This window comes from Coloeus monedula (assembly GCF_965178545.1).
Source record: "Coloeus monedula genome assembly, chromosome: 39".
NCBI lineage: Eukaryota > Metazoa > Chordata > Aves > Passeriformes > Corvidae > Coloeus > Coloeus monedula.
This window is the reverse complement of record NC_138819.1, coordinates 74,949-96,700: the sequence shown is the minus strand read 5'-3', so window position 1 is coordinate 96,700 and position 21,752 is coordinate 74,949. Positions and strand designations below refer to the sequence as shown.

The window sequence follows — 21,752 nt, the reverse complement described above, 5'->3', positions numbered from 1 at the left end:
CCGAAAATGTCAAAGCTGGTTTTATTAAATCCATATAAAAACAACCCCAAATCCCCCCTGGAATTAAAAAAAAAACTAAAAAAAAGCCCCAAAATCCCCCAAATTCCCCCCAAAATCCCTCCCAGGACCCCCCAAAACCAGTGGGGGAGGGGGGAGTGATTATCGCTGCAGGGGGGGACCCCAAAAATGGAGGGGTCCCCCCAAAATTGGGGTGGGGGGTTGAGATTGGGGGGGATCCCCGGGATTTTGGGGGATCCCCGGGATTTTGGGGTCATTTCTTCTGGGGGGTGTTGAGTTTCTGCATCCCCCGGATCTTCTCCAGGAGGTCCCCCACGAACGCCTGGGGGGGGGAAAAGGGGGGTCAGGGGCACCCCAAAAACTCCCCAGGATCCCAAATTATCCCCCGCCCAAAATCCCCGGGACCCGCCCTGAAACCCTCCCCCCAAAATCGCTGAAATCGCCCCAAAATCCTGGGGGATCTGACCCCAAAATCCCTCCCAAAAGCCATGGGAATCCACCCCCAAAATCCACCCAAAAAGCCCCTCAGAATCTCCCAAATACCCCCCCAAAATCCCAAGGGATCCCTCCCAAAATTTCCCCCAAATTCCCTCCCAAAATTCCCTCAAATCCCCCCAAAAAGGCCCCCAGGAGCCCCCCCAGACTCCCCCCCCCCCACCCACCCAAAAGAAGACTCCAGAACCCCCAAAATCCCCCAAAATCCCCCAAAATCAGGGACCCCCCCGAGCCCCCCTCACCTCGGTGGGTTTGTAACAGTCAACGAGGATCTCCTGGGGGGACAAGGGCGGGTCAGGGGCCATTTGGGGTCCCCCAAAATTTGGGGGGGGAGATGGGGGGGGGGTCTCTCAACCCCCCACCTCATTTTGGGGGGATTTGGGGACATTTTTGGGGTGATTTTGGGGGTGGATTCCAGGGGGATCTTGGGGGGGATATTGAGGTAATTTTGGGGTGATTTGGGGGGGGATTTTTGGGGTGATTTGGGGGTAATTTTGAGGTGATTTGGGGGTTGATTGGGGATTACTTGGGGATGATTTTGGGGTGATTCTGGGCGGTTTTGGGTACCTGGACGCGGGCGCTGCGGGCGCCGTCGCTCTCCATGTCCAGCAGCTCGTCCACGTCAATCTCCAGCTCTGGAATTTCCTCCTCCTGGGGGGGGCCAAATTTGGGGGGGGAGGGGGGACCCCAAATCAGGGTGGGACCCCCAAAATGAGAACCCCAAAATGAGGGGGGATGGGGGTCCCTGGACGGGGGGATTTGGGGGGGGGGGGGGTCCGGGGGGATTTTGGGGCCCTGGAGGTTGGGGGTGGGGGGCGTCGTCCTCAATTTGGGGTCCCGGGGGGGGTCTCGGTGTTGGTTTGGGGGGGGTCCCGGGGGGTCTGTCCCCGTCCCGCCGCTGTCCCCGCGGGTCCCCGGTGCCGATCCCGGGGGTCCCGGTGCCACCCCCAGCGCGGTCCCAGCGTGTCCCCTGTCCCCGTGCCGGTTCCGGTGCCGCCCCCGCGTGTCCTCTGTCCTGCTGCCCGTGCCGGTAGCGCTCTCGCCGCTGCCCCCGCGTGTCCCCGGTGCCCGTGCCGGTCCCGGTGCCCCGCGCTCCCCGCGTGTCCCCGGCCGTACCCGGCAGTCGTAGAGCGCCGTGAGCTGCGCCAGGATCCACTCCTCGAGGTGCAGCCGCTTGCGGAGCTCGCGGCGGTCGTAGCGCACCGTGACCTTCCCGCGGCCCCGCCCCGGGCCCTCCTCCGGGGCCGCCGCCGCCGCCGCCGGGGCCGCGGGGGCGAAGCAGACGCGGGGCCCGGGCTGGGGGAGGGGCGCTCCGGGCGGGGACACCGGGCCGGGGGCGGCCGGGGGGGGCCCGGGGCCGCCGCGCGGCTCCGCCATGCCGGGACCACCGACCGGAAGCGGCCACGCCCCCGCCGGGGACACGCCCGGGACACGCCCGGCCGGGCCCTGCCCCTCCCCCAGCGCCGCCGCCACCGGAGCCGCTTCCGCCGCCGCGGGGGCTCTTTGTGTCCCGGCAGGGCCACGCCCACACCGGCCACGCCCACACCGGCCACGCCCACACCGGCCACGCCCACACCGGCTCGCGCCGTTCGGCCGCGCCCCAATCACCATGGCAACGCCCCGCCCCCACTGGGGCCACGCCCCTTCCCGCGATCCGCGGAGGCCGCGCTCCCGCCATGGCCACGCCCCCTTCGGCGCGAGCCAATTAGACCACGCCCCTCATTAACATACGCCAACGAGGCCACGCCCCCGGCTCGACCACGCCCCATCTGGCCCCGCCCCCGTCCGGTCAGCGATGGCGGCGCCGCTCCCGGTCCCGGACCCGGACCCGGTTTCGGGATCGGCCCCGGGTTCGGGTTCGCTCCCGGCCCCGGGTTCGGTGCCGGCCTCGGGTTCGGGCTCGGGTTCGGTGCCGGTGGCGGGTTCGGGCTCGGTCCCGGTGCCGCTCCCGGTGCCGCTCCCGGTGCCGCTCCCGGCCGCGCTCCCGCTGGAGCCGCCGCGCGTGCCCGAAATGCTCGTGCAGGGCAGCAAATTCATCCGCTGGGACGAGGTGAGCGCCGACCCCCGAGGGACCCCCGAGGGACCCCCAAAGTGACCCCCGGGACCCCAAATGACCTCCGGGACCCCCCAAAGCCGCCCCAAAATCCACCCTGGGGCCCTCCGAGTGACCCCAAAAGTTTTAGGGAGACCTGAAAACCACCCGGGACCCCCAAACCCCCCCAAAATCTCCCCCAGATCTACCTGGGACCCCCAAAATCTCCCCCGAATCCACCTGGGAGCCCCCCAAAATCTCCCCCGAATCCACCTGGGACCCTCCAAAATCTCCCCCGTATCCACCTGGGACTCCCAAATTGTCCCCCCAAATCCATCCGAGTCCCCCCCAGTTTTGACCCCACCCCCTCCCCTTCCCCCTCCCCCCCAATTTTGGCCCCCCTGCCCCCCCCGTGACCCCATTTCCCGACCTGACCCCGTTTTTTTGCGGACAGAAAATGGGAAATCGGCTCCTCCACTGCCAAACCCCTCGGGGACCCCCCAAAATCGCCCCATTTCACCCCAAATCTCCCCCCCTTGGGGTGGGGGAGGGTCTGGGGGGGGGAGTGGCTTCAAATTTAGGGGTGTCCCCCACTTCTTAGGGCGTGGCCCCCCCTCCCCCCCCTTTTCCGGGAGTTTATGGGGGGGGCGAAGTCCCCGGGGAGGGGCGGCCCCGCCCCCCTCCGGGATCTGGGGGTCCTGGGGAGGTTTGGGGGTCCCAAAGGGGTCTTGGGGAGGGGATTTTGGAGTCCTGGGGGGAAGGATTTGGGATCTCTGGGGGGAGGTTTGGGGGGTCCCGGGGGGGTTTTGGGGTTTCAGGGGGGATTTGGGGGCTCAGGAGGTTTTGGGGACCCCCAGGAGCCCCCCAGCCGCACCCCAGTGACGCTGAGGGTCGACCCCGACGGATTCTTCCTGTACTGGACGGGACCCAGCACGGTGAGACCCCAAAGGGACCCCAAAATCATCCCAAAGTGACCCCAAGATTACCCCAAAAGTGACCCTATAGGGACCCCCAAGTGACCTGAAAGTGACCCCAAAAGTGACAGTGAAAGAGACCCCAGAATGACGCCAAAGTTACCCCAAAAGTGAGCTGAAAGTGACCCCAAAAGGGATCTCAAAGGGATCCCAAAAGGGACCCCAAAATGACTCCGATGTGACCCTAAACTGACCCCTAAAGTGGCACTAAAAGGGATCCCAAAATGACCCCAAAAGCGACCCCAAAATTCCCCTCAGGATCCCCCAAATCCCTCAAAATCCCAAAAAAACCCCTAAATTCCCTCCTCCCCCCCTTATCAGCTCCTCCCAGCCGGAATTTGGGGTGGTTTTGGGGGGAATTTGAGGGAATTTGGGGAGGCCCCTCCCCCCCGCCGGATGTGGGGTCCCCTGGGAGGGGGGAGGGGAGGGGGGGCCCTTTTCCCACGCCCTTCCCCCACCCTCCCCCTCCGGAAATGCCCCCCTGCCCCTCCTCCACCCGGAAACGGCTCCGCTTTTAGGGTTCTCCCCCATTTTTGGGGGTCTCGGACCCGTTTTTGCCATCCCCCTCCCCCATTTTCGGTGCCACTTTCCCCATTTTTGGGGTCTTCCCCCATTTTTAGGGTCCTCCTCTCCATTTTTGGGGTCTCCAGGCCTGATTTTGGGGTCCCTGTCCCCATTTTTGGGGTCTCTGACCCATTTTTTGGGGTCCCCGCAGGAGGTGGAGCTCTTGGACATTTGCAGTGTCCGGGACACCCGGACTGGGCGCTTTGCCCGCGCCCCCAAGGTGGGACCCCAAAACCCTGGAGGGGGAACTTGGGGGGGCTGGGTGGATTTGGGGTTTTTTGGAGAGGTCTGGGGACCGGTTTTGGGGGGCTGGGGGTGGTTTTGGGGTGGAGGGTGCCAGTTTTGGCATCTCTGGGCTCATTTTTCATGGTTTTGGATCCATTTCTGGGGTCTCCGGGTGCAGGACCTACGCACGCGGGAGGCTCTGGGGTTTTGGGGTGCCCGGGGGGGGGGGGGGTCTCTGGGTGCATTTTGGGTGGGTTTGGGCCCCTTTTGGGTGGTTTTGGGCCCCTTTCTGGGGTCCCTGAGCCCGTTCTCGGGGTCTCCGGGTGCAGGACCCCCGCACGCGGGAGGCCCTGGGTTTCGGGGAGCCGGGGGGGCCCCCCCCGCAGCGGCTGCTGACCGTGGTCCACGGCCCCGACCTCGTCAACCTCGGCTTCCTCAACTTCGTGGCCGTGCAGGACGGCGTGGCCAAGGTGGGGAGGGGGCTCTGGGGGCCGATTTTGGGGGGTCTGGGGGCTTTTAGAGCCTCTGGGGGATCATTCTGGGGAGGGCTGGGGACACTCCGGGGGTCTTGGGGGGCTCTGGGTACCCAGTTTTGGGGGGACTGGGAGGGGTTGGGGGGCTCCAGGAGCTCTTTTTGGGGGGGGGTTGAGGGGTTTTGGGGGTTTTGTGAGGGTTTTGAGGGGTCCCCGGGGGAGTTTTGGGGGACTTGGGGTATTTTGGGGGTCCCCAGGGGAGTTTTAGGGAGGATTTGGGGGGATTTCTGGAGGTTTTGGGGGGGTTTTGAGGGATTTTGGGGGGGATTTGGGAGGGTTTGAGGTTCCTTCAATTTTGGGGGGTCCCTGGGTCTGAGGAGGTTTTGGTGGGGGGGGTTTGGGGGATTTTGGGGTCCCTGGGGGAGTTTGGGGTCCCAAATTCAGGGTTCCCCAGGTGTGGACGGAGGAGCTGTTCCAGCTGGCCACAAACATCCTGGCCCGGAATGCGTCCCGGAACACCCTGCTCAGGAAGGCGTGGGTACCCCAAAACCCCACGGAATTGCCCTAAAATCCCCCTGGAATCACCCCGAAATCACCTCAAAATTACCCCGAAAATAAGCGCCAAAATGCCCCCCAAATCCCCTCAAAATCCTCTGAAAATCCTCCCCAAATCACCCCAAAAACCACCCCAAATCCCACAAAAACCAGCCCCAAAATCCCGTCCAAAATCCACCACAAAACCTACCCAAAAAAATCCCCCAAAATCACCCCAAAAATTACCACAAACTCCCCCCAAAATCACCCCCAGATCTTCCCCAAAATCGCTCACAAAATGCCCCAAACCCTCTCCAAATCCCCCCCAACTCCCCCCGAATCGTCCCCAAATTTCGGGATCCCCCCGATTTCGGGACCCGCAGGTACACGAAGCTGACGCTGCAGCTGAACCCGGACGGGCGGATCCCGGTCAGGAAGTGAGAGAACCCCAAAAACTTTGGGGTTTTTTTTTTTTTTCCCCCCCTGAAACGAATCCCCGGAATCTCGGGGATCCCCTCCCGAAATGTTGGGGTTTTTTGGCAGCATCCTGAAAATGTTCTCGGCCGACAAGAAAAGGGTGGAGACGGCGCTGGAGTCCTGCGGGCTCGACTGCACCCGGGTACCGACCCCAAAACGGGGACCCCAAAAATCCCGAAACTGGGGAGACTCCAAAAAAGGGGAAAACCTCAAAATGAGGGGTGAATTTTCAGGGGTTTTGGTGTTCCCTGGGTGGTTTTGGGTTTCTTGTGGGATTCTGGGGGGTTTTGGGGTCCACTTGGGGGTTTTGGGGTTCTGGGAAGGTTTCTTGGGGATGATTTTGGGGTTTTTGGGGCCCCCAGGGTGCTGCCACCCCCCTGAGCTGTTCCCATTTGAGATCTTCCAGAGGTTTTGGTGTTCCTGGGGTTTTTTGGGGGTTTTGGGTATTTTTTGGGTTCCCAGTTGATTTGGGGTTTTTTTTTGCGGGGGTGGTTTTGGGGTTTTTGGGGTGATTTTGGGGTTTTTGGGGCCCCCAGGGCGCTGCCATCCCCCCGGAGCTGTTCCCGTTCGAGACCTTCCGGCGCTTCCTGAGCAAACTCTGCCTGCGGCCGGAGCTGGACAAGATCCTGCTGGAGATGTGCGAGCCCAGAGCTGCAGGGTTGGGGCTTTTGGGGCGGTTTGGGGCTTTTGGGGGGCTTTGGGGGGGTTTGGGGTATCCCAAGGGGTTTTCTGAGGGTGATTTTGGGGTTTTTTTTGAGGCTCCCAATTGGTTTTGGGGTGGTTTCTTCATAGTTTGGGGCGTTTTTTTGGGTTTCCCGTGTGGTTTGGGGGCTTTTTGGGGTGGTTTTTGGGGTTTCTGGGGTGGTTTTTTTTGGAGATTTTTTTTGGTGGTTTGGGGGGCTTTTCAGGGTGGTTATTTGGAATTTTTTTGGGGGGATTTTTTTTGGAGGTGGTTTTGGGGGGATTTTTTTTTGTTGTTGTCTGGGTTTCTGGGCTGGTTTTTTTTTTTTTTTTTGTTCGTTTTTGGGGTTTTGGGGGTTCCCTGCCGGTTCTTGACCCCGTTTCCGGGCAGTGGGGCCGCGGGGAAGCCGTACATGAGCCGGGAGCAGCTGCGGGATTTCGTCAACTCGAGGCAGAGGGACCCCAGACTCAACGAGATCCTGTTCCCCCCGCTGAGCCCCGAGGGTGCCCAGGCCCTGATCGAGCGCTACGAACCCAACAGGACCTTCCGCGAGCGGGGTACCCCCCTTGGGGCCGTTTCGGGCCGGTCGGGGCTCCTGTTGGGGCCCCTGAGGGGGCTTTGGCGTTTTTGAGGGGATTTGGGGCGGATTTTGGGGTGGATTTTGAGATTTTAGGGATAATTCCAGGGCAGCTGTCCATGGAGGGGGTTTTGGGGTGGATTTTGGGGTGATTTTTTCAAGTTTTTTGGGGTCCCCCAGGGCAGCTGTCCGTGGAGGGGGTTTTGGGGTGGATTTTGGGGTGATTTTTTCAAGTTTTTTGGGGTCCCCCAGGGCAGCTGTCCATGGAGGGGGTTTTGGGGTGATTTTCAAGTTTTTTGGGGTCCCCCAGGGCAGCTGTCCATGGAGGGGGTTTTGGGGTGGATTTTGGGGTGATTCTTTCAAGTTTTTTGGGGTCCCCCAGGGCAGCTGTCCATGGAGGGGGTTTTGGGGTGGATTTTGGGGTGATTTTTTCAAGTTTTTTGGGGTCCCCCAGGGCAGCTGTCCATGGAGGGGGTTTTGGGGTGGATTTTGGGGTGATTTTTTCAAGTTTTTTGGGGTCCCCCAGGGCAGCTGTCCGTGGAGGGGGTTTTGGGGTGGATTTTGGGGTGATTTTTTCAAGTTTTTTGGGGTCCCCCAGGGCAGCTGTCCATGGAGGGGGTTTTGGGGTGGATTTTGGGGTGATTTTTTCAAGTTTTTTGGGGTCCCCCAGGGCAGCTGTCCATGGAGGGGGTTTTGGGGTGGATTTTGGGGTGATTTTTTCAAGTTTTTTGGGGTCCCCCAGGGCAGCTGTCCATGGAGGGGGTTTTGGGGTGGATTTTGGGGTGATTTTTTCAAGTTTTTTGGGGTCCCCCAGGGCAGCTGTCCGTGGAGGGGGTTTTGGGGTGGATTTTGGGGTGATTTTTTCAAGTTTTTTGGGGTCCCCCAGGGCAGCTGTCCATGGAGGGGGTTTTGGGGTGGATTTTGGGGTGATTTTTTCAAGTTTTTTGGGGTCCCCCAGGGCAGCTGTCCATGGAGGGGGTTTTGGGGTGGATTTTGGGGTGATTTTCAAGTTTTTTGGGGTCCCCCAGGGCAGCTGTCCGTGGAGGGGGTTTTGGGGTGGATTTTGGGGTGATTTTTTCAAGTTTTTTGGGGTCCCCCAGGGCAGCTGTCCATGGAGGGGGTTTTGGGGTGGATTTTGGGGTGATTTTTTCAAGTTTTTTGGGGTCCCCCAGGGCAGCTGTCCATGGAGGGGGTTTTGGGGCGGATTTTGGGGTGATTTTCAAGTTTTTTGGGGTCCCCCAGGGCAGCTGTCCATGGAGGGGGTTTTGGGGTGGATTTTGGGGTGATTTTTTCAAGTTTTTTGGGGTCCCCCAGGGCAGCTGTCCGTGGAGGGGGTTTTGGGGTGGATTTTGGGGTGATTTTTTCAAGTTTTTTGGGGTCCCCCAGGGCAGCTGTCCATGGAGGGGGTTTTGGGGCGGATTTTGGGGTGATTTTCAAGTTTTTTGGGGTCCCCCAGGGCAGCTGTCCATGGAGGGGGTTTTGGGGTGATTTTCAAGTTTTTTGGGGTCCCCCAGGGCAGCTGTCCATGGAGGGGGTTTTGGGGGTGGATTTTGGGGTGATTTTTTCAAGTTTTTTGGGGTCCCCCAGGGCAGCTGTCCGTGGAGGGGGTTTTGGGGTGGATTTTGGGGTGATTTTCAGGTTTTTTGGGGTCCCCCAGGGCAGCTGTCCATGGAGGGGGTTTTGGGGCGGATTTTGGGGTGATTTTCAAGTTTTTTGGGGTCCCCCAGGGCAGCTGTCCATGGAGGGGGTTTTGGGGTGGATTTTGGGGTGACTTTCAGGTTTTTTGGGGTCCCCCAGGGCAGCTGTCCATGGAGGGGGTTTTGGGGTGGATTTTGGGGTGATTTTTTCAAGTTTTTTGGGGTCCCCCAGGGCAGCTGTCCATGGAGGGGGTTTTGGGGTGGATTTTGGGGTGATTTTCAAGTTTTTTGGGGTCCCCCAGGGCAGCTGTCCATGGAGGGGGTTTTGGGGTGGATTTTGGGGTGATTTTTTCAAGTTTTTTGGGGTCCCCCAGGGCAGCTGTCCATGGAGGGGGTTTTGGGGTGGATTTTGGGGTGATTTTCAGGTTTTTTGGGGTCCCCCAGGGCAGCTGTCCATGGAGGGGGTTTTGGGGTGGATTTTGGGGTGATTTTCAGGTTTTTTGGGGTCCCCCAGGGCAGCTGTCCATGGAGGGGGTTTTGGGGCGGATTTTGGGGTGATTTTCAAGTTTTTTGGGGTCCCCCAGGGCAGCTGTCCATGGAGGGGGTTTTGGGGTGGATTTTGGGGTGACTTTCAGGTTTTTTGGGGTCCCCCAGGGCAGCTGTCCATGGAGGGGGTTTTGGGGTGGATTTTGGGGTGATTTTTTCAAGTTTTTTGGGGTCCCCCAGGGCAGCTGTCCATGGAGGGGGTTTTGGGGTGGATTTTGGGGTGATTTTCAAGTTTTTTGGGGTCCCCCAGGGCAGCTGTCCATGGAGGGGGTTTTGGGGTGGATTTTGGGGTGATTTTTTCAAGTTTTTTGGGGTCCCCCAGGGCAGCTGTCCATGGAGGGGGTTTTGGGGTGGATTTTGGGGTGATTTTCAGGTTTTTTGGGGTCCCCCAGGGCAGCTGTCCATGGAGGGGGTTTTGGGGTGGATTTTGGGGTGATTTTCAGGTTTTTTGGGGTCCCCCAGGGCAGCTGTCCATGGAGGGGGTTTTGGGGCGGATTTTGGGGTGATTTTCAAGTTTTTTGGGGTCCCCCAGGGCAGCTGTCCATGGAGGGGGTTTTGGGGTGGATTTTGGGGTGGATTTTGGGGTGATTTTCAGGTTTTTTGGGGTCCCCCAGGACAGATGTCTATGGAGGGGTTCTGCCGGTACCTGGGCGGGGACGAGAACGGGATTGTCCCCCCTGAGACGCTGCGGCTGCACCAGGACATGACCCAGCCCCTGTCCAGCTACTTCATCAACTCCTCCCACAACACCTACCTGACCGGTACCCCCAAAATCCCCACCCCGAGAAACCCCAAAAACCCAAAAACCCCTGAGAATTTACCTCAGAAAACCACCAAAACTGAGAAAAACCTCCAGAAAGCCCCAAGAACCCCAAAAAAACCCCAAGAACCGCATCCCAAAACTGCCCCCATAACAGCGGGGCAGCTGACGGGGGTGTCCTCGGCCGAGATGTCCCTGGGTGGGTTTTGGGGCACTCATTGGGGTTTTTTCGGGTTTTTTTGGGGGGTTTTTTGGTTTTTTTTGTTTTTTTTTTTTTTTTTTGGGTTTTTTTTTCGGGGTTTTTTTGGGTTTTTTCAGGGTTGTTTTGGGATTTTTCAGGGTTTTTTGGGGTTTCTCTGTTTCTGCCACACCCAATGGGATTTTTGGGGTGGTTTTTTTTTTGTTTTTGGGGTTTCTGTGCCCCCATAACAGCGGGGCAGCTGACGGGGGTGTCCTCGGCTGAGATGTCCCTGGGTGGGTTTTTGGGGCAGTCACTGGGGTTTTTTGGGGGTTTTTTTCAGGGTTTTTTCAGGGTTTTTTGGGGGTTTTTTTGGGGGTTTTTTTTGCGTTTTTCAGGGTTTCTCTGTTTCTGCCACACCCAATGGGATTTTTGGGGTGTTTTTTTTTGTTTTTGGCGTTTCTGTGGCCCCGTAACAGCGGGGCAGCTGACGGGGGTGTCCTCGGCCGAGATGTACCGGCAGGTGCTGCTCAGCGGCTGCCGCTGCGTCGAGCTCGACTGCTGGCAGGGGCGGCCGCCCGAGGAGGAGCCGCTCGTCACCCACGGCTTCACCATGACCACGGAGATCCCCTTCAAGGTGACCCCAAAAACCCCAAAACTCACACCAGAACTGCTTCAAACCTGTAGAACTCACGCAGGACCCGTAAAAAGTCTAAAATCCTGTTAAAACACCCCGAATCTCATAGAAAACCCCATAAAAACCCCATAGCCACGGCTTCACCGTGACCACAGAAATCCGCTTCAAGGTGACCCCAAAACCGACCCCTAAACCTGCCCTGACCCCATAAAAACCCCCAAATTCCTCCCCCAGTCCCTTTTAGGGTCCTGGTTTTGGGGGTTTTTGGGGTCCCTGGGGGTTTTTGGGGTCGCTTTTTGGGGCTCCCCTGACTCTGCCGTTGCAGGAGGTGATCGAGGCCATCGCCGAAAGCGCCTTCAAGACGTCGCCGTTCCCGGTGATCCTGAGCTTCGAGAACCACGTGGACTCGTGAGGCCCCAAACCCCAGAAAGGGACCCCAAAAATCCCCTGGAATCACCCCAAAACCCACCCAGGGACCCCAAAATCCCAAACACCCCAAAAATCCCAAAAACGCAAAAAACTGGACCCTATAAAAACTCCAAAATCCCAAAAAGGGACCCCAAAATTGGACCCCAAAATCCCCTGGGATCACCACAACCCCACCCGAGGACCCCAAAATCTTTTTAGGATCCCTCAAACCTTTTAGAGCCGCCCCAAACCGCCCCTGAATCCCCAAAATCCTCTTTTTCTCCCCCAAATCCGGGCATTTTTGTGGTTGGGGAAGTTTGTGGGATTTTGGGGGCATCTCTGGGGTTTTTGGGGATTCTGTGGGATGTGGGGTGGATTCTCCAGGGCTTTGGGGTGGTTTTTGGGCATTTGGGGCAGTTTGTGTGGTTTTGCGGGCTCAGTGGGGTTTTGGGGAGGTTTTTGGGGATTCTGTGGGGGTTTTGGGGCAGTTGTTGGGGTGTTTTTTGGGGTTTCAGCCCCCCCAGAGCCCCATTCCGGCCCTGCAGGGCGAAGCAGCAGGCGAAGATGGCCGAGTACTGCCGCAGCATCTTCGGGGCTGCGCTGCTCACGGAGCCCCTCGAGAAGTACCCGGTGGGTTTGGGGCAAATCCCGGGGCTTTTGGGGCAAATCCCGGGGCTTTTGGGGCAAATCCTGGGGCTTTTGGGGTCGGGAAAGGGATTTTGAGGGGTTTGGATGGGGTTTTTGGGACAATGTTCGGGGTTTTTGGCGCAGCTGGAGCCGAGGGTTTTGGTGGGGATATTTAGGGGGTGTTTGGGTGTTTTTGGGGTGATTTTGGGGTTTTTGGCGCAGCTGGAGCCGGGGGTGCCGCTGCCCAGCCCCCAGGAGCTGCTGGGCCGGATCCTCATCAAGAACAAGAAACGGCGCCCAGGGGGGGCCCCGCCCCGCCCCAAACCCAGCGGTAATGCCCCCAAAGTGCCTCCAAAATGCCTCCAAAATACCCCAAAACCACCCCAAAATACCCCAGAAACACCCCTGCCCTAAAAACAAGCGCAAATGCCCCAAAAACACTCCCAAAACACCCAAAAACCACTGTGAAACACCCCAAAGTCGCCCCTGAAGACCCCAAAAACCCCAAATCCACCCCAAAATCACCCTCAGCACCCTGAAACACCCTAAGACACCCCAAAATCACCCCAGCCCCCCCCAAAATCACCCCAAAAACCTCAAATCCTCCCCAAATCCACCCTACACCCACCCCAAAAAGACCCCAAATCCCCCTCCCTTTCCCCCCCGGGGTTTTTGGGGTCCCCCTGACCCCCCTGTCCCCCCAGGCCCCCCCGAGTTTGGGGTCCCCAATGGGGATGAGCGGGGGGGGCAACGCCCGGGGGAGCCCCGGAAATCTCTCGGTGAGTTTGGGGTGAATTCAGGGGATTTTGGGGGCCAGGGGGGATTTGGGGGATTTTGGGGTGGATTTGAGATCCTGAGGATGATTTTGATGTTCTGGGGGTGGATTTGAGGCCCCGGGGGGATTGGGGGAATTTCGGGGTCCCAGGGGTGGTTTTGGGTTTTTTTGGGGTGGTTTTGGGGTGGATTTTGGGGAAATTTTGGGGTCTTGGGGGGATTTTGGGTTCCGTGGGAATTCGGGGTTTCTGGGGGTGATTTTGGGGTCCCCCAGAGCGCGAGGCCGACAGTGAGGAGGAGGAGGAGGAGGAGCCCCCCGAGATGAAGAAGCCGACGACCGACGAGGTTTGGGGCGTTTTTGGGGTCCCGGGGGGTTTTGGGGTCCCCGGGAGAATTTAGGGTTTCTGGGTGGGGTTTTGGGGGAATTTTTGGGGAGTTCTGAGTGGTTTTTTGCATTTCCCAGGTGTGTTTTTTGGGTTTTTTTGGGGTTCCTGGGTGGGATCTTTTGGGTTTTCGGGGTTCCTGGATGTGTTTTGGGGTTTTTTTTTGCATCCCTGGGTCTGTTTTGGGGGGGTTGGGGTTGTTTTTGCATTCTTGGGTGTGTTTCTGGGGGTGTTTCTGGGTTCCCAGGTGTGGTTTTTGGGGTCCCCGTGTGCTTTGGGGTGCCCCATTGTGGCTTTGGGGCGCAGGGCACGGCCAGCAGCGAGGTGACGGCCACCGAGGCCATGTCCACCCTGGTCACCTACGTGGAGCCCGTCAAGTTCAAATCCTTCCAGACGGCCCAGAGTGAGGATTCGGGGGAATTTGGGGGGTTTGGGGGAGCTTTGGGGGTCCTGGGGAGGAATGTGGGGTGTCCCAGGGCTGATTCCAGGTTAATTTGGGGCTGATTAGGGGGATTTGGGGCTGATTTTGGTGGTTTTGGGTTGATTTGTGGTTTGGGGGGTTGGTTTGGGGGTTCTGGGGTTAATTTTGGGTGAGTTTTGGTGATTTGGGGCTGATTTTGGGTTGCTTTTGTGGTTTTGGGGTTGGTTTAGGGTAGTTCTGGGGTGAATTTTGGGTGAATCTGTGTTTTTTTTGGTTGATTTTTGGGGTTTTTGGACCCCCAGAGCGCAACAGGAGCTTTGAGATGTCGTCATTCGTGGAGACGAAGGGGCTGGAGCAGCTCACCAAGAGCCCCCTCGAGTTCGTCGAGTATCCCAAAGTTTAGGGGGATTTGAGGCGGATTTGGGGGGATTTTGGGGGGGTTTTTGGGGTGCCCAGGTGTGCCCAGGTGAGCCTTGACGCGCAGGTACAACAAGCGGCAGCTGAGCCGGGTGTACCCCAAGGGGACCCGCGTGGACTCCTCCAACTTCCACCCACAGCTCTTCTGGAACGCCGGCGTGCAGATGGCAGCGCTCAACTTCCAGAGCCTGGGTGAGCGCACCTGGGCACACCTGGGGGCACCTGGGGGCACCTGGGCACACCTGGGCACACCTGGGACACACCTGGGCACACCTGGGCACACCTGGGCACACCTGGGACACACCTGGGCACACCTGGGACACACCTGGGACACACCTGGGGGCACCTGGGACACGCCTGGGGGCACCTGGGGCACACCTGGGACATGCCTGGGACACACCTGGGCACGCCTGGGACATGCCTGGGACACGCCTGGGCACACCTGGGGCACACCTGGGACACACCTGGGCACACCTGGGACACACCTGGGGCACACCTGGGACACGCCTGGGACACACCTGGGGGCACCTGGGGCACACCTGGGACACGCCTGGGCACACCTGGGGGCACCTGGGGCACACCTGGGACACGCCTGGGACATGCCTGGGACACACCTGGGCACACCTGGGGGCACCTGGGATATACCTGGGGGCACCTGGGGGCAGCTGGGGGCTCACCTGTCAGACCTGTGACAGGCCTGTCCCTCACCTGTCCCTCACCTGTCCCTCCCCTGTCCCTCCCCTGTCCCAGACGTGCCTCTGCAGCTGAACCTGGGGCTCTTCGAGGCCAACGCCCGCTCGGGGTTCCTGCTCAAGCCGGAGCCGCTGCGGCGCCCGGACAAAACCTTCGACCCCTTCGCCGAGGAGCGGCTGGACGGGATCGTGGCCAACACGCTGCGCGTGCAGGTGCGGCCCCAGCCACCCCGGAACGGCCCCAAAACACCCCTGGGGACCCTGAAAAACCCCAAAACGGCCCCGAAACGGCCCCGGGGACCCTGAAAAACCCCAAAACGGCCCCAAAACGGCCCCAGAACGGCCCCAAAACGGCCCCAGAACAGCCCCAGAACGGCCCCAAAACGGCCCCGAAACGGCCCCAGGAGTGATCCGGAGCTGGGAAACCCCAGAATCCCCCAAAACCTCCACCAGTGGAACCTCCTGAGCCCACTTTTGGGGTGTCATTGTGGGAATTTGGGGTTCTTTTGGGGTTTTTGGTGTTTCTCGCTCAGATTTTGGGGTCAGTTTGGGGTTTTTTGGGTCCCCCACGTTGTGTCGGGGCAGTTCCTGTCCGGGTGCCGCTGCGGGGTTTTGGGGCAGTTTTGGGGCAGTTTTTTGGGGCTCTTTTGGGGCAGGTTTTGGGGTTTCTCCGTGGGTTTTTGGGGTTTTTTGGTGTTTGTCTGTCAGTTTTTGGGGTCAGTTTTGGGGTTTTTGGGCCCCCCAGGTGCTGTCGGGGCAGTTCCTGTCTGAGCGCCGCTGCGGGGTTTTCGTGGAGCTCGAGGTTTTTGGGCTCCCTGTGGACACCCGGAGGCGCTTCCGGACCCGCACGAGCCAAGGGAACCCCTTCAACCCCGTGTGGGACGAGGAGCCCCTGGTGCTACACAAGGTACTGGGACGGACTGGGACAAACTGGGACGAACTGGGATGGACTGGGGCGGACTGGGGCACACTGAGACAAACTGGGATGGACTGGGAGGGACTGAGATGGAAAAACCCCGTAGTTTTCGGGTGAAAAATGGGAGGTTTGGGGACAAAAATGGCACTGGGAGGGACTGGGAGTGACTGCAATGGGACTGGGAGGGAAAAGCCTGGTGGTTTTGGGGTGAAAAATGGCACTTTTAGGAACAAAAAGGGGCGGTTTGAGGACAAAAATGGCACTGGTGTGTCACTGGGGTATCCCTGGGGGATCTCAGGATGTCCCTGGGGTGTCACTGGGGTGTCACTGGGGTGTCACTGGTGTCACTGGTGTCACTGGTGTCACTGGGGTGTTACTGGGGGATCTCAGGATGTCCCTGGGGTGTCACTGGGGTGTCACTGGGGTGTCACTGGTGTCACTGGTGTCACTGGGGTGTTACTGGGGGATCTCAGGATGTCCCTGGGGGTGTCACTGGTGTCACTGGGGTGTCACTGGGGGATCTCAGGATGTCCCTGGGGTGTCACTGGGGTGTCACTGGTGTCACTGGTGTGTCCCTGGTGTGTCCCTGGTGTGTCACTGGTATCACTGGTGTCACTGGTGTGTCCCTGGTGTGTTCCTGGTGTGTCACTGGTATCACTGGTGTCACTGGTGTGTCCCTGGTGTGTCCCTGGTGTGTCCCTGGTGTCACTGGTGTGTTCCTGGTGTCACTGGTGTGTTCCTGGTGTGTCACTGGTATCACTGGTGTCACTGGTGTGTCCCTGGTGTGTCCCTGGTGTGTCCCTGGTGTCACTGGTGTGTCCCTGGTGTCCCTGGTGTGTCACTGGTATCACTGGTGTCACTGGTGTGTCCCTGGTGTGTCCCTGGTGTGTCCCTGGTGTGTTCCTGGTGTGTCACTGGTGTCACTGGTGTGTCCCTGGTGTGTCCCTGGTGTCACTGGTGTGTCCCTGGTGTGTCCCTGGTGTGTCACTGGTATCACTGGTGTCACTGGTGTGTCCCTGGTGTGTCCCTGGTGTGTCACTGGTATCACTGGTGTCACTGGTGTGTCCCTGGTGTGTCACTGGTGTGTCACTGGTGTCACTGGTGTGTCCCTGGTGTGTTCCTGGTGTGTCACTGGTATCACTGGTGTCACTGGTGTGTCCCTGGTGTGTCCCTGGTGTGTCCCTGGTGTGTCACTGGTGTGTCCCTGGTGTGTCACTGGTGTGTCCCTGGTGTGTCACTGGTGTGTCACTGGTGTCACTGGTGTGTCCCTGGTGTGTCACTGGTGTCACTGGTGTCCCCGTGTCCCAGGTGGTGCTCCCAGCCCTCGCCTCCCTGCGCGTGGCCGCCTACGAGGAGGGGGGGCGGCTGCTGGGCCAGCGGGTGCTGCCGGTGGCGTCGCTGCGCTCGGGTGAGGGGGGGTCCCCAGGGGGTCCCTGGGGGTCTCCTTGGGGCTGGGGGAGTCCTTTGGGGGGGTCCTTGGGGGTCCCGATGGTCCCTGGGGTGGCTCCTTGGAGTCCTGGGGGGTCCTTTGGGGAGTCCCGAGGGGGTCCCTGGGGGTCCAGTCCCATCCCCACCCCCCCATTTGACCCTTTTGGGGTCACTTCGGGGGTCCAGCCCCCACCCCCAATGCCGGGGGGTTCCCCCGTTCCGGGGGGTCCCCAATTCCCGCCCCCCCAGGGTACCACTACGTCCCCCTGCGCAACGAGAGCAACCAGCCGCTGCTGCTGCCGGCGCTGCTGCTGCTGACCAGCGCCAGCGACCACGTCCCGCACGGACACCGCGGTGAGGGGCCCCGAAATCCCACCAGGACCCCAAAAACCCCACCCCAAAACAGCCGGGGGGTTCCAAAACCCACCCAGACCCCAAAAATCCCAGGGGGAACCCGAAAATCCCAGGGGAGATCGCAAAAACTTGGGCGGGATCCCAAAAATCCACCCAGAACCCGCCCAGACCCTGAAAACCAACGGGAGCCACCCCAAAATCCAGAGGGGGACCCCAAAACGCTCCTTGTGACCCCCCCAGCCCCTCCCCAAAATCGCTCCTTGCTCTGTAGAACCCCATTTGGGGGGGGGGGGGCTCCACTTTTTGGGGTGTGCACGGTTTTGGGGTGTCCCCAGTGGGGGTCCCCCTTCTTCGGGGGGGTTCCCCCGTTTTTTTGGCGTTTTTCCCGGATTTTTTGCGGGGTTTTTTTCCCCATTTTGGGGGGGGGGGGGGGGGTGGGGGTGTCTCTCCCTGTTTTTGGGGTGCCCCCGCCCCCCTGTAACCCCCAAACTTCGGGGGGGCCCCCCCAGATTACGCCGAGGCCCTGAGCAACCCCATCCGCCACGTGAACCTGCTGGACCAGCGGGCGCGGCGGCTGCAGGCGCTGCTGGGGGACCCCGAGGTGCGTTTGGGGCCACCTCAGGAAGGGGATTTGGGGGGGAATTTGGGGTCATTTTGGGGACGTGGGGGGATTTTAGCGGTCCCAGGTGACTTTTGGGGGACCGCGAGGTGGGTTTGGGGTCACCCCAAAATTTGAGGGGGTCCCTGGGGTTTCGGGGGATCTTGGGGAGGATTTGGGGGGAATTTTGGGGCATTTGAGAGGATTTGGGGGATTTTGGGGTTTCCAATGGGTTTTTGGGGGGTTCCTAGGTGTAGTTCAGGGTGCCCCAGCTGATTTTGGGGTGCCCTGACTCCCCTTCTTCCCCCCAGGATGCCCCCGAGAGGCCCCGGCAGAGCCCAGGGGGGTCTCGGGATTTAGGGGATCCCGAGCCCCCCCCCGGGCCCCGGGCCCCTCCCCCCCCCGGCCCCGCCCCCATCCCCAGCCCAGGTAAGTGGGGGAGGGGTCGGGGGACCCCAAATTTGGGGGGGAACCCGAAATCCCCCCTGATTTTGGGTGTCCCCCCCCAGGGCAGCGTGATGACCTCATCGCCACCGTCCTCACAGGTAACCCCAAGAACGGGGGGGTTCTCCCCAAAATCGGCCCCCGGGACTCCCCAGATCCACCGGGGGGGTCCCCAAAATCCGGGGGGGTCCCAAAACCCCCGAATTCCCCCCAAAAACTCCAAACCCTCCCATTCCCCGCCCCGGGCTCACCTAGGCCAGGTGTAAGCCCCGATTTCGGGGTTTTTTGGGGATCCCCTGAGCCCCTCGGGCCCCGCCGAGTTTTGGGGCACCCCGGTGATTTCGGGGTGCCCAGAGGTGTCCCCGGAGCCGCTGGAGACGCTGCGGCAGCACCGGGGGTACCTGAAGCTGCTCAAGCGGCAGCGCCGGGACCTGGAGCGGCTCCGCAAGAAGCACCTGAGGAGACTCCTGGCGCTGCACAAGCGCAGGTGAGACCCCAAAAACGGCCCCAAAACCACCCCAAAACCCCCCTAACACCACCCCGAAGCACCCCAAAACCTCCTGAAACACCCCAAAACCCCCCTGAAATCGTCCATAACCGCTCCAAAACACCCAAAACCGCCCCCAACCCCCCTGAAACTGCCCCGAAACTGTCCCAAAACCTCTCAAAACCTCCCCAACTGCCCCGGAAACGACCCCAAAACCCCGGGGAGGACCCCAAAATCGACCCTGAGGGATCCCAAACTCTCCCCCGGGAACCCCAGAATGACCCCGAGGGTGTCCCCGGCTTTGGGGTCTCCGATTTTGGGGTTTTGGGGTCGCTGATTTCGGGGTCCCCTCCCCAGCGGGGGCGTGGAGGGGGCGGGGCCGCTGCTGCAGCTGCGGGAGGAGCAACAACAGCTGGAACTGGGGCGGAGACGGGACCAACTCCGGGAGGTACTGGGACAAACTGGGACAAACTGGGTGGGACTGAGATAAACTGGGAGGGACTGGGGGGGAAGAACCTGGCGTTTTTGGGGTGAAAAACGGCACTTCTAGGGACAAAAATGACACTGGGAGGGGACTGGGACAAACTGGAATGGACTGGGAGGGTCCGTACTGGTCCACACTGCTTTATACTGGTCCGTACTGGTGCAGGCCCAGCAGCGGCTGCAGGAGGTGGCGCTGGAGGCTCAGCAGGCCCAGCTGAAGCGGCTGCGCCAGACCAGTGAGAGGTACTGGGAGCACTGGGAAGGACTGGGATGGACTTTCTGGGGTATTTTTGGGGTCCCAAGACGGGTTTTGGGGTGGTTTTGGAGTCCCAGGGCTGTTTTGGGGGTCCCAGGGGTGGTTCTGGGTGTCCCAGGAGTGGGTTTGGGGTATTTGGGGGGGGTCTGGGTGTGTTTTCGGGGGTCCTGGACGTTTTTGGGGTCTCGCAGGGAGAAGAAGGAGCTGCAGAAGATTCTGGACCGGAAGCGCCACAGCAGCATCAGCGAGGCGCGGGGGGGGCGCCGGGGGGGGTACGGCGGAACTGGGGGAGTCTGGGGGCTCCTGGGGAGGGTTCGGGGATCCCGGGGAGGGTCCCGGGGGGTTTGGGGGGATTTTGGGGGATTTTGGGGGGTCGTGGAGGGGTTTGGGGGCTCCTTGTGGGGGGCTCTGGGGGTTTTGGGGGGATTTTGGGGGGTCGTGGAGGGGTTTGGGGGCTCCTTGTGGGGGGGCTCGGGGGGTTTTTGGGGGGTCCCGGGGGGTTTTGGAGGGTCCCAGGGAGGTTTTGAGGGGTCTCGTGGACGTTCTGGGGGTTTTTGGGGGGGTTCCGGGGGAGTTTTGGGGTTTGGGGGGGAGGGGAGGGGGTTCAGGTTTTGGAGAGGGGTCCGGGGGTGCTGCCCCCTCACCTCCCAAATTGTGTCCCCTCCCCCCAGGGAGCTGCCCGAGATCAACCGGCGCCACATCAACGAGTCGGTGACATCGATCCGCAGGGTGAGGGGACCCCCGAACTCCCTGGGACCCCCTGGGAACCCTAAAACTCCCCCAGGACACGCCTGGCATCCCCCCAAACCCCCCGCGCCCCCCAACTCCCCTCGCATTTTGGGGTCCCCGAGCCATTTTGGGGCTCCCCGGGGAGGTTTTGGGGTCCCTGAGCCGTTCTGGGGTCCCTGAGCCGTTGTGGGGTCGCAGCTGGAGGAGGCGCAGCGGCGCCGGGAGCTGCGGCTGCGGGAGGGACATCGGGGGGTCCTGCAGCAGATCCGGGAGCTGGAGCCGCAGGTAGGGGGTCCCCAAATCCGGGGCAGCCGGGGGGTCCCTGGGGGGATTTGGGGCCGCCCTGGGGGGGATTTCGGGGCGTTTGGGGGGTCCCAAGGGGGATTTGGAGGGTTTTGGGATCCTCGGGGGGATTTGGGAGGGCCCTGGGGGTCATTTGGGGGGAATCTGGGGATTTGGGGGGGGTCCCTGGGGGGGATTTGGTGTCCTGGGGGGGTGCTGGGAGTTGTTTTGGGGCAGATTTGGGGGGCCCTTGGGGATTAAAGGGATCTGGGGGGGGAAGCTTGGGGATTCCCTGGGGGGGATTTGGGGGGTCCCCGGGGGTCGCTGATTTTGGGGTGTTCCCCCCCCCTTCGCAGCTGCTGCAGGAGCTGGAACAAGAACTGGGGGGTCTCCTGCACCCCAAAGCCCACACGGGGTCCCCCCCGGGTGACTCCACCCTGCTCTGACTGAGGGGGGACCCCAAAATCCCCCCCCAAAAATCCCCCCCCACTCCAAGATTTGGGGGGACTCTGAATTTGGGGGCCTTTTTTGGGGTCCCCCCAATTTGAAGTCCCCCTGCAGCATTTTGGGGGGGTCCCGGTGATTTGGGACCCCCGAAATGTGGTGGGGGAATCTCTAAGGGCTCCCCCAAAATGTGGGGACCCCCCCCAGATTTTCCTGCCATTTCTGAGACCACTAAAAGGGGGGCGAGGAGGTCTCTCCTCTCCCCTCCCCCCCACCCCCCCCCCCCAAATTTGTTGGGGTGTGGGGGAGTCATGACACTAAAATCACTCCTGGCCACGCTTCCGGCCCCCCAAAATTTGGGGGGGGGGTCTCCCCAAATTCTCCCACTCCCCAAATTTGGCGGGGGGGGAGGGTCCTCCCAAGGGCTGCTTTTTAACTCTCCCCCTCCCCAAATTTTTTTGGGGGGATCATGCCTGTCCTGCTCTGCTGTTAGGGGCCCCCCGAAATTGGGGGGATCCCCCCTTTGTACAATAAGAGTCTTTTATTCTTATATGGAGATGCCTTTTTTGGAGGGAAATTTGGGGGGGGTTGGGGTCTTTTGGGGTCATTTAGGGCAAACCCCAAAATTTTGGGCGGGGACCCAAATTCATCCCAACCCCCCCAGTTTTGGGGCTCTGCTTTAATTTGGGAATCCTTTTTTGGGCCGCCACCTTATTCTGGGGGGGGGTCTCTTAAATTTGGAGAGGTTCCCTTTAACCCCGGTGGTCCCCTCGATTTAATTCCCTCCCCCCCCAAAGAAA

The 21,752-nt window shown here is 60.5% G+C and overlaps 2 protein-coding genes across 3 annotated transcripts; one reads left to right on the top strand and one right to left on the bottom strand.

Annotated features, from left to right (window-relative positions):
- Window positions 1-30: 30 nt before the first annotated feature.
- Window positions 31-1,904, bottom strand: PPP1R14B (protein phosphatase 1 regulatory inhibitor subunit 14B). The gene is made up of 4 exons (XM_082300432.1): window positions 1,630-1,904; window positions 1,081-1,164; window positions 756-788; window positions 31-340 (listed from the first exon to the last, which is right to left on the bottom strand). Exons 1-4 carry the CDS (start codon window positions 1,888-1,890, stop codon window positions 272-274), a joined length of 447 nt encoding a protein of 148 aa, XP_082156558.1. The 5' UTR covers window positions 1,891-1,904; the 3' UTR covers window positions 31-271.
- A 488-nt stretch (window positions 1,905-2,392) lies between these two features.
- PLCB3 (phospholipase C beta 3) lies at window positions 2,393-21,420 on the top strand. Of its 2 annotated transcripts, XM_082300307.1 has the most exons (33): window positions 2,393-2,563; window positions 3,403-3,480; window positions 4,235-4,303; window positions 4,638-4,778; window positions 5,236-5,315; window positions 5,699-5,752; window positions 5,859-5,934; window positions 6,329-6,429; window positions 6,865-7,031; window positions 9,849-9,995; window positions 10,652-10,809; window positions 11,135-11,217; window positions 11,763-11,847; window positions 12,067-12,175; window positions 12,549-12,623; window positions 12,893-12,963; window positions 13,308-13,404; window positions 13,725-13,809; window positions 13,907-14,031; window positions 14,590-14,744; window positions 15,277-15,438; window positions 16,756-16,855; window positions 17,125-17,229; window positions 17,739-17,830; window positions 18,139-18,256; window positions 18,337-18,372; window positions 18,626-18,758; window positions 19,116-19,206; window positions 19,408-19,484; window positions 19,689-19,769; window positions 20,169-20,226; window positions 20,425-20,511; window positions 20,865-21,420. In XM_082300307.1, the coding sequence occupies exons 1-33, from the start codon at window positions 2,525-2,527 to the stop codon at window positions 20,952-20,954; spliced, it is 3,225 nt and encodes a 1,074-aa protein (XP_082156433.1). In that variant the 5' UTR covers window positions 2,393-2,524; the 3' UTR covers window positions 20,955-21,420. The 2 variants fall into 2 exon arrangements, with proteins under 2 accessions (XP_082156433.1, XP_082156434.1); XM_082300308.1 differs by lacking the exon at window positions 19,689-19,769.
- The last annotated feature ends 332 nt before the right edge of the window (window positions 21,421-21,752 follow it).